The sequence below is a fragment of the Ylistrum balloti genome, unplaced genomic scaffold, assembly GCF_031769215.1.
Source record: "Ylistrum balloti isolate Yb309-2 unplaced genomic scaffold, AGI_CSIRO_Ybal_v1 Utg371112, whole genome shotgun sequence".
NCBI classification, from domain to species: domain Eukaryota; kingdom Metazoa; phylum Mollusca; class Bivalvia; order Pectinida; family Pectinidae; genus Ylistrum; species Ylistrum balloti.
This window is the reverse complement of record NW_026782611.1, coordinates 76,505-88,518: the sequence shown is the minus strand read 5'-3', so window position 1 is coordinate 88,518 and position 12,014 is coordinate 76,505. Positions and strand designations below refer to the sequence as shown.

Below are 12,014 nucleotides of genomic sequence, written 5' to 3'. Positions count from 1 at the left end.
CATCTAAAAGATATGTACAGTGGTCATTTGTCTCAATTCTTCACGGTATACCCAATTAATTAAAATTGAAATTAAATCCGATGTACGCCGAGTCGATCGTCGGTGACCAGATAGCTCAAATGACCGAGTGTCCGTCTAGAGGTCGAAATGTCCCAGGTTCGAACCCCGGCCAGGTTATGTAATTTATCTCTCATGTTACATCTTATATTTTGGAAAATTGATATACTTTCAAATAGTTTTGTACTGGAAAGCATTGATCCATGCTATCAATTGCAAAGTTATTGGTGGTTTGGTAGACTTAGATATACATGTAGGTCAGTAGACAGTAAGCGGTATAGGCAGTGAGCAGTTATCAGTGAGCAGTGAGATAAGAGAGCGCGGGAAGCAATAGGCATAGAAAATAGAGAAATTTAGGGTACCTAGATAGGGTTCCTACCCTGTATTCTGAAGGCCCGATATTTCGAAGGCAAGATCACTCTGAAGGCCCGATAGTCCGAAGGCACGATAGTCTGAAGACCCGATAGTTCAAAAGCCAAAAGTCCAAGGCCTGATGGTCCTAACCTTGTCATATCCATAGCATATGATATAGAACAAGTTTCATTACAGGGGCATTAAAGTTTAGGGTGTCAAAATAAAATCATTCGGGAAATGTGTATTTTATTGCAATACGGATGCAGAAGTCCAGAGAAAACCTATTTTTATTCCATATGAAAACTCATTAAATTTACAATTCGGTCAAAAGTCACCACTTATCACCGCAAAGAATGACTCGTGTGTCGTATACATGCAGAATTCCATATAGTAACAGCTACCAGAAATAGAAAAAAAATGTCATGTGATTATGTTTTTTCCCCAAGTCACGTGATCTGTAGTACAAAATGGCAGACACGATAGCATTGCTTCAGTCTTTCAATATTCTTGTACTCCTGCTTATTTTATTTCTGTGTGTGGCTCTCCTAGTGACAGTTTCCAGATGTTTCAATAGATGGAATGGATTTTTTCTTGATTGGAATAACATAATATTCAATAATCAACATGATGGTATGTTCAGAACCTAGCTACATGTATTCTATGACAGTATATTTAGACAAATTCTGAATGATTGCGTGCTTATTCACCTTCACAGTTATGACATGCTTAAAGCAGTGCAATTGTTTGTTCAATAATTAGTTGTGGGAGTGAGTGGGGGGTGGGGGGTGGGGGGTGGGGGGACATGCAATTTAATGACAGTACTTATCATCGATATAACTAGTCACTTGTTTTCTTAAAGTTACCAAAGGTCATTATTGGCTATTTATTTTATTAGGAAGAAGATCATAGTTTGGTCAAGAAAATGTGCAAACAATTGTGTAAGTATTATTACCACTCACTGTTTTAACATGGGCACTTCATTACCGGTATCTGTCATATTGTATATCGGATGATGATTTATGAGAGTGGAAACTCATATTTCATGGAGTAATGTTTTAATGAATCTTGAGTATTGTTTGGGAATTAATGTGTATGTAATGCAAACATTCACATGAATGTGAATATTCTGAGTGTTCGTGGTAGCTGTTGAAAGCACTTCAGAAGGTTTGTCAACAGTTTACTTCTCTTTAAACATTTTGAAATAAACACTTTGTTTGTAATATTAACATTGTATGTCTTGCAAATTAACACATGTTCTTCTTACAATATATGGTCACAGGCAAAGTCACACTAGATTCATGAATATGAACATGAACCATCTTTTTTCAGTAAGATAGCCTTCATGAATTCTGATAAAGAGTGTGTAATGTCTCAGAATGTCACACAGATTTAAGCCAAGGGACCTCTCACTGTTACATATTTCTTAGTCATTTAAATGTTTGAATTGATGACCTTATTATGAAGCAGTCAGGTCAGATAGACTGTTAAGACCATGACATTTCCAGCTGGTTTTGCCTATTTCTTTCATGAATTTGAGTTCAGTCAAAGTGTTGCCTACTGTGATGATAACTATATGGATATCTTAGACTTGGATAACTCAAACACAATATTAGTGTTCTCAACCTATAGTGACCTTGAATTATGTAAACTTTTCTGTGAATGGAATGCCTTTTCTGTAGTGTTTTACACAATTGCAGAAATGCTTTTGTGAATTTCACAGAAAACAATCCTGGGTAAGCTATATTTTCTAAGCAACATGAAATTATCAATCTTTTTATGGCTGCTTTAATATAGTTTAAATCTTAAATTTGCCTGTTTTTCCTTTTTGCAGCTACATGTATGGTTAAAATAAAAGGCAGACGTGTGTGCTGAAAGCAAATTTTTACTTTATGCAAGAATGAAAGAAATATATGTACTGGGTAAAGATATCTCCAAGAATTAAGTTGTCAAATATACCAGACAAAGAGAATGCTTATAATCATAAAATGTAATGTAGAATGCAAACTATACACTAAAAATCTGACTTTACATGTTTTGTTATGTTATTTTCAGTCTGTAGGTCTTCAGGAAGAAGTAATCCATATAAAGGGATAGAAAGGCCCAATGTTCCTTGATCTGATATCTAGTATTTTTATCTAATAACACAACTGTTAGTGATTATGCATTTGAGCAAACATAGAAAGTACATTTTGCTATTGATACCTTTTAGTATCTACTAAGCATACTTCAACTTTCAACATAACCAGGAGATGCTCAGCCCCACTTAATTCTAATTAAAATGAAATAAGTTGTCTTGTAGTCTTGTTGAAGTTGTAGATGTAGATGTAATGAAGAAGTCCACGGCAATGTAGAGCGTTGGTGTAGTTTATTCGTGTTGTGTGTGGGGACACGACTGAGGTTTGTCCCGAGAATCGACAGCATGGCTTAGTTACCAGGTTTTTTTTTATACATATAAGTTACCTAACCAGAGGTACATAAGTTCAGGTTAGCTCTCCTGTATCAGTCATCTTCTGACAAACATGTTAATGAATCTACATGTTCACAGCATATAATGGTGCTGACCTCAGCAAATACATACATTGAATTCAGCAAGACCTAATCAGTTACATAAGAAATAGTGTAATATACAGATCTGCTTTCTTGCCTAATGATATACAGTAAGATACAGATGCTTTGATACAGTACTAGATGTGGTTTTCACAAACCGTGCTTTTAATTTTGTATATGATTCGCCTTTAATAAGTTTATATTCAGTTTTATAATGGTTCATAATGTAAATGCATAATGTATACCAATAAATGCTATCAAGTTTTCTATAAGAACTTATTGAAACTAATATGTACATTTATTGAAAAATCACTACTAATCAAAGTGTTGATAGTACTGAGGACACAAACAACAGAAAACCTAACATCCGACATGCACATGGCTTTCTTTTTTTAGGCCACCATCATGTGATGGTGGGCTATTCAAATCACCCTGCATCCGAAGCCCGTCCATCCCTCTGTCGTTTGTCCTACATCCATAAACAATTCTTTTTATCACTATTTCTCAGAAAATACCCAAGGGATCTTTCTCAATGTTCATATGTAGCTTCTCCTTGGTCTTGTACTTTTTTATGCTGATCTGAAAAATAATATGGCTGACAGGTGGCCATCTTGAAATTTGACAGTAATACTTCGTTATGACTATTTCTCAGAAAGTACCTGAGGGAGCATTCTCAACTTTTATATGTAGGTTCCCCTTGGGCTGTAGTTGTGCATTGTACCTCTTTTGGACTGATCCAAAAACAATATGGCCGACAGGTGGCCATCTTAGGTTTTGATATTAATAATTTGTTATCACTAATTCTCAGAAATTACCAGAGGGATCTTTCTCAAATATCATATGTAGGTTCCCCTGACTCTAAGTTGTGCAATGTACCTTATTTGGACTGATCTGGAAAAACTTTATGACCAACTAGCGGCTTTGGTATGACTTGACATGCTTTCCAGTAAATTATCACAAAATGTGTTTACCTCCCACTGGTAATTATTCTTATTTGGGGTTTGAACTTAATCATAATCCAGACTTCATTTTTATTCAGAAGATGAAGCACTGTGGAACCGAGATGAGAGCACTTCTTTTTATCCTCAGATCTGATCTACGAGTAACCACTTGGAACACGTAGCGACATTTGTTCGAACTAGTAAACTGAGGGGCAAAGGTAAGTATACTTGCGAAAAATATATTTCTTTTCAAAATTGAATGAAAGATTGGCATAATCTATAAACATGATAACCCTGACACAAAAACATATTCTGAAATGAAAACAAACGAAAAATCATCCAAGGGTAAAAACGTCTAACCGGATGTTGCTGTTTTTCTAACTTTGCATGTGCAGTGCACGCTATCGGTGTGTATTGTGTTACCTGCGCTTACATCTGTACTAGGGACGTACCCTGAGAATTCGCCATTGAAAATTGACAAATACAGATATGCCACGACTAACAGAGGAAACAGGAAAGATCCGTGTCAACATCAGACAAACTTCCGCCAGTGAGGACAAATACATCCGTCTTTGTCATCTCAGGGATCGTTATTTGACGCCGACGTCATGATGTTATTTTGGGAATCGTGTCCGTCAATGTACGTCAACGTCTTCAATGGGCTCGCTAACGTCAATTTCAACACCAACAAGTCTAAAATCGTGTAGTTTTCACAGACGAATCGAGATTTTTATCTCAGCATGAGCGATGGACGCTGTAGAATATGGCGACGTCGGGGAGAACGTTTTCACGATAACTGTGTACAACAGTTCAGCCGTTGGGGAGGGGGAAGTGTTATGGTGTGGGGAGGAAATAGACATAATGACAAAACAGATCTGATCACGATTCCGGGGAATCCTACTGCAGCAAGGAACTGCGCTGAGTTACTGAACCGAGAGGTTTTACCATATTTCAGATGTCATGGCCCAAATTTGATGTTAATGCATGACAACGCCACCCCTCATACTGTACGGGCAACAGAAAACTTTCTGATGACCATTAACATTAATATGTTGCCTCTGCCATCAAAATTCTCTAATCTAAATCTGATAGAGCACAAATGGGATTTCTTAAACCGCTGTGTACGTCGACGCCGAAACCCACCAACGACTTTGGCTGGACTTGAGCAGGCTCGCCACGAGGAATGGCGGATCATTCCTAGGAACACAAACCTACGGCTTACCAGTACCATGAGGAGAAGAATCAGCGCCGTGATTAACGCAAATGGTGGTCACACGTGATATTAAATATACTTTGTGTTGGACCCTTCCATTAATGACCCCCTCACCACATTGTCAAGTAACTGACGTCAGTGTTTTCTTGTCTGGGTCGTAACTGCTAAACCGTAGAAGATATCTTGATCAAACTTGGTTGGTAGGTAGTTGCATAATCTAAAGCAGATGTGCAGAGCATTGCCAATAGGTCAATGTGACATTCATCTTGAGGTCAAACGTCAAAAAAAGATTTTTTTTTCAACAGTTTCTTGAACTGCTAAACATTGGGGAAAAAGTTTCTTGTTTAGGTCATAACTGCTACATGTAAACCATACAAGGTATTTTGACCATACTTGGCATTAAGTTTCATGCACTGCCAATAGGTCAGCATGACTTTGACCTCTAGGTCAAAAAAAAATATAAAATTATATAAACCTTCCTCCAACGGGTGCAAGACTTAACAGACAAGTGAGGAACAGTGTTACAAAATCATCATAACCACTCGCACAGCTAATCGGGACTTGTCGGAACCGTACTAGTGTTTGTACACACTTGATATCACATTTAGTCGAGAAAAAAAATCACAAATGCCAACGGTCCTCGCGAACTACCGGTACTGGAATCAGATTCAATCAGTAAACGTATTGACTGTGACTGAGAGCCCTGTTGATTACTTATTGTAACATACAGTACATGCCTTGAGCACACCCTTGGCCGGCCAATAAAAACACAGACAAGGCAGACACAGGGACACCATTGCCATACATGTCCATCATTCAGAACAGTGTGATTTGCTACACGACGCACACGGGTCCGTCTAACACATATAGTCCGAGTCCTGCACATCCTTTCGGCAATTATGGAACATGCCCTTGACACAACATAACCAGGTAGATGTATTCACCACAGTGTCTGCACTAATCTGGCATTTGTCCCCAAATAGCCACCTAGAAGGGAGCCCGCATGGTTCTGTGCATGCACAGCACTTACATTTTCTGCATTTGCAAAAAAAATAATGGAGTCATCGTCCTCCTCGATCAATGGGTCCTTCTTTAGCGGAGGAGATATAGACACAGGTGGCTGTGATCTCATATAGATATTATATAAATTCTCTGCATGCTGCAGTGATCATATCATTTTAATATGACGAATACAAGTCCAAGTCACCAAGTGTTGTTACTTATACAAAGAGAAAAAAAATCACAAGCTTTCAATTACTCTATATGTATCTCCAGAATTCCATACATTAATTCAAGACAAGCTAAAAGCAATAAGAAAACAGCTCTTATTGAAAAAGAAGAAAATAGGGCTGGTATGAGCATGTAGAACAAAATTTCTAACGTTAAGGGTAGGGAAAAAGGCTTTTGCTCAAGGCAATTGCACCTTATAAAATCCACTTGACCATTAAAAAAACAACCCCCCCCTACCCCCCGCACCCCCCGTATATCCATACATGTAACTTTCACTAAATATACTGGGATTAAGGATATATTTTTATATTTTTGATTTAATAAAAAAAAAATGAAACATTTTTATTTCTTTATCCTGGGTAGTTTATTAATAAAGTGAATCATTTTCCATTTCCTTTCATTATCGTGTGTGTGATATTATATAAACAGTGTCGGCAAGAAATTTAACAGCTCAATATATTCCGTTTGCAAAATACCAAATCTTTAAAATTGCAAATTGGAGAGCAAATAAAAGATATATATATATATATATACCATCTTTTACTATGTATGTGTGGGGTAGAGCTCTCAGAATTTCGAATGGAATATATAAAACCCTTGGATTGAAATTCTTAATCCTTTACCATTGAGCAGAGCACAGAATAGTTGAATGGCTGTATGGTAGAAGTGTGTTGTGTTCTGTTCTCCAAAGAATTACATTTATCTTGTACACACTGCAATGAGTGGTTACATCCGGCTTTGCCAAAAATACTCCACACAATCACATTTACACTTGTAAACCAGAGGTCCCGGGTTCGATCCTGAGTGGAGGCAAGTAGGGACCCGGGTAATACTGACAAATAATACTCAGCGATACTTGTGGAGCAAGGCTGAGTATCATTCCCGGGTCCCTACAAAGGCGCCAATGTTACAGAGGTCATTATTTTTCTAAATGCCTCCGCTAGAAGTAGAACCTCTGGCTTACTAATCTAACGCTCTACCAAATGAGCTAAAATAGAAGTTCTCTTTAGCTGAGTGGTATATTGCGGCTAGTGTACACCAGGGTTACATACTCCCCCTCCAGGAAATAACTCATCCTCGAGTATCCAGCGGTTAACAGCGATACATGTGGAGCAAGGCTGAGTATCATTCCCGGGTCCCTACATGGGTGCCAATTGCAACAGAGGTCATTCCTAAATGCCTCCGCTAGTAGTCGAACCCAGGACTTTTGGCTTACTAGTCTAAGGCTCTACCGAATGAGTTAAAGAGAAGATCTCCCTAGCCGAGTTGGTAGGAAGCAGCTAATATTTTAATACCAGGGTGACATGTTAAAAAGAAATAATATTTCAGGTCATAACCTGTCAAAACAAGGTTGAAAGGATAAAATACCAGGTCATATATATGCGTGATGCCATTTTTGTTACGAATTAAAGAGTCTTTTTTAGGATGTTTCACTTGCTTATTTAATGTATATTTACTAATCTTAATCTTTAATGTATATTTACTTACAGACACTTAAGCTTAAAGTGTACCCTGAGTGCACGGGTATATTAAGCATGAAAATAGGCATTTGTGTAAAATACAAAGTGCTAAAAGCGCGAATGCTGTGGCATGCTCCGTATCCGAGATATTGTGTCTTATCTCAAAATCACACCTTTGCCCGAGTGGCGATGACCTCGTTTTCAGGCACCCAAAGCTGTGACGTCACAAGATCAACGTGATATCGGTGTACACACTCATTTTGCCAAATGCTATTCAGTTTTTGTCTCTTTCGTGACCACTTATCGTGCATGAAAACAGGTACATCGGAACACACATACAGTTTCTGAAGTATATATCGGGGCTTACAAAAATATTAACACCAGTTAAGTACATTGGGGCATAGAAATAGCAAGGATATTAAATAATTTCTAAGTATATCGAAACATTTACAATGCATCAATATTACAGATGTGAATACGTTTTTACGTATATCAGGCCTTTTATAAAGCACAAATCATTCAATACATGTACGTTTCTTAAGTTTTAAATATCAAATATGTTTAAGTACATTGAATGAAATGAATGAAATAAGATAAAAATTTAGAATCTATTATTTGGAACAGTGACGTCACTGCATGCTAGCGCGGAATAATGATGTTTGCCTGCAAATCTCTGTCATTTAAATCAACCATAAATTCCATATCCAGACGATTCAATGCTTAATTAACACTAAAATTCGATTCTTTTTAGTTTCATCAAATCTTGACATGCGAAGCAAACGCTGAAGATTTATTGACTCTTTGTAGTTTACGTTCGCTCACTGTTTTTCATATATTCCTCATAATTTCTAATAGCAGGAAAAATATTAAATATACATGTATTTAAAATGTCATAATATTAATTGACCAATTTTAGATTAATTCATATCGTGAGTAGAGGAGAAAGAGCGTAAGTTGTTTTTTTTTGCTAAAATGTATCCCTCTTTCTGTACGATCATGTCCGGATCTTATCGACCGCCTTACCATTCTGTGTTTTAGTAACAACGCGAAAAAAATGTTACCAGCCGCCAGTCGACGATCATGCCTCGGAAAGGGAAAAGGCCTATGCGTAATTTTTTGAAGGTAATACCTCGATAATTCACACACTGCCATAAAAAATGGCGGCATATGGCTACTTGACAATGAGACGTTACGAGGAATACAACCAAGTTATTTCATACTGCGTGTTTAGAAAGATAGATTTTCACAACGATTTCTTCTATGTTGGCGATGAATGTGTTTTTTTAATCTACGTTTTCTCTTTTGAAAATTTGTTGAAATTGGCGACATATGTTTACGATCGAGGCTTTAAATATTCAGTTGTTAACATTGGCCACGAAGTTGTAGATTAACTTGACCAGGGTAAGAGCACAGGGGGGCTAACTTCATGAAAATGACCATTAGGCCTAGGCCTACTGAAATGTTTGTGATTTTATGTGTTGATGTGATCAACGTATTTAATATCCACGTTATATATGCATCAATGTTCAAAGAACGTGAATATCCATGTTTTATAATGAAATAAGATGAAAATTTATAACATGTTATTTGGAACAGTGACGTCACTGCATGCTAGCGCGCAATAATGATGTTTGCCTGCAAATCTCTGTCATTTAAATCAACCATAAATTCCATATCAAGACGATTCAATGCTTAATTAACACTAAAATTAGAATTTTGAATCACTACATAGTGATTCGATATTTTTACCTTTTTTGAAAAATGGAATTCAAAACGCAAATACTAAATCATATGCAAGTATGGTGATAAGTTCAACACCAAAAATAAAAAATATTTCAGTAATGGTCAATGTCATGAAGTTAGCCCTTCTCCTATATAGTAATAGTGATTCAATTTTTTTTTACCTTTTTTGAAAAATGGAATTCAAAACGCAAATACTAAATCATATACAAATATGGTGATAAGAACAATACCTAAAATAAAAAATATTGCATTAGTGGTCATTTTCATGAAGTTAGCCCCCTGTGGGTAAGAGAGACCACAGTAGGACCGCTGGCCTACAGTGTGGCAAAAGTCTTTCAACAACGTCATTTTACACTATATGTTTCATGCAATTTTGCATTTCTTCAGTGAATTTTCATGACTTTATTTTCCGGTCATTTTTGATAAAATTCCAGTTACAAACACAATAACAAAGACTTGTGTCTGGCAATATTTTCAGCTGTTTCCAATGCTTACTTTTTGTGAAATCAGAGATTATATATGAACATAGACAAAAGAGCCGACATTTCCTTTTTTATTCTTGCATTTACAAAAAGATGTAATTCAATCCTTTGGGAAAATAAAGACTGAAATTTGTATGTATGTACATAACTACTATATCACCAGAATGTAGGGTTTATTGTACTAAAGTATAATTTACAGATTTTGGGTACTTTATTACAAGATATGCATTGATTTTAAGGGATATATACATTGTATATGCTTGTATTATTGGGAATATGCTGCACCACCATTTCCACAGTGTCAAATAAATTCAATGAGAACAATTTTTACACAAGCAACAAATACATAGAAATTATCTTATTGAAAGGGGTGACACATGTATTTTGTTCACCAAAACAATTTTCTAGTTAGTTTTTAGAATAGGTCATAATTATGTATGTGAGAAAACTAAAGTTTAAATTCATTACAGTGATCATAAATTTTTATTAATATTGACTTCCTTCATCAGGAAGAAGAACCAGGCAAAACAAAGAAAATATGTATACAAATAGGTAAGTATTGTAAAGTATGATATTTCATTATGGTGTGGCATTTTGGAAAACAAGGGGCAAATTCTCCTATGCCCCTCCAGAGTGATCCCTATATTCTAATTAAAGTGATAATCTCCCTGTCTTACAAGTAAGAAAGACAAGATATCCAGTCCACATACTGAGCTTGGTCACATGACCAATGGTTAGTCCTCCTAAAGAATCTAGTCAAATGTCATTGTTGTTCCAACTGCCGCAGCTAACAGTTATACTTCCTACCTCCCCACTGCCACCTTGATTTATTGGTTGCCTGTCACTTTATCAGTTCCCCCCTTGGTTGACCCATGGTCATCTGAAACAGCTTCATTTCCAAACAAGTCCATCAACATTTGGGCATATGGCAGTAAACTGGCACTGTGTAATAACATGTAGCATGAATTATTAATGTTACTAGTATGCTGCTATGCAACCAAAAATTGTTCAACCCAACCCCAGGACCTAGGGTTTGCTGGACTGCATCCTGGCCCAGAGTAAAACTGTAAGTTGAACTCCAAGCCTAAGTGATGTAACTCCCTACTCTTGATGACTCGTGGACACTTGAGGACCCAGCTATGGAATCCATGAGCTTCTGGTCAGCCATATGAGTTCCAAGTCATGTTCTCTACACATTTTGTTGTTTGTTGTGTAAATGGTATTGTTTTGGGTGTAAATTTTTATATAATGTTCTATGTTTTCTGATTTTCTAAATTCCATTGGACTAGATAGAGCTAGCATTTCATTGCCTTAAGCTCTCTCTTTTCTAATCTTCTTTGCCTACTTTTTTGCAATATTTTTTTCTTCGATCCTACATTTTTCTTAGGGAACTGCATGAAAAGTGGAGTCAATGTATATGGTCCTACATTTGTAGTGGTGGAATATGAACTGTCGTATCAATATTGAAATGTCTGTTTTTGTATGAACACTTTAAGACATTGTCTATTTTCTTTTCATTTTTCTCTTTTTTTCTTTATTAGTCATTTGGTTTGTAAGACTTTTCTTTTTGTTGGCTTTCTGTTGCTAGTTGTTTTTCATTATTCCATTGTTTTAGCCATCTTCTACATTGTCTTTGTATTTCTGCTGGAGACTGACGTTCTTACCACCAAAAAATAGAAAATGACAAAATATTTGGCATATTTAGCCCTCCATTGTCAGACGGTGGGCCAGTCAAATCACCCTGTGTCTATGGTCTGTGGTCCATCCATAAACAATTCTTGTTATCACTATTTCTTGAAAAGTATTGGAAGGATCTTCATGAAATTGTGCTATTTCTATTTTGAAATTGATCTTGAAACCAAAATGGCAGATCGGAGGTCATCTTGGATTTTGTCATTGAAGGTTTGTTATCTTGAGATGAAAATGTTACATTTTCCTGTTTATTTCAAAATTTGCAGTCACTTAATTCTTGGGGACATCACTTGCA

General features: G+C 36.5%; 1 protein-coding gene and 1 pseudogene across 1 annotated transcript in view; one reads left to right on the top strand and one right to left on the bottom strand.

Moving 5' to 3' along the window:
• Positions 1-974: 974 nt before the first annotated feature.
• Positions 975-12,014, top strand: part of LOC132560772 (uncharacterized) — a 71,402-nt gene continuing 60,362 nt past the window's right edge. The window contains exons 1-2 of the mRNA XM_060225448.1: positions 975-1,041; positions 1,307-1,349. Of these exons, the coding sequence (XP_060081431.1) occupies positions 1,036-1,041; positions 1,307-1,349 (49 nt within the window). The 5' untranslated portion in view covers positions 975-1,035. The remainder of the gene's footprint in view (positions 1,042-1,306; positions 1,350-12,014) is intronic.
• On the bottom strand, positions 5,717-6,244 carry LOC132560771 (protein sprouty homolog 2-like; annotated as a pseudogene).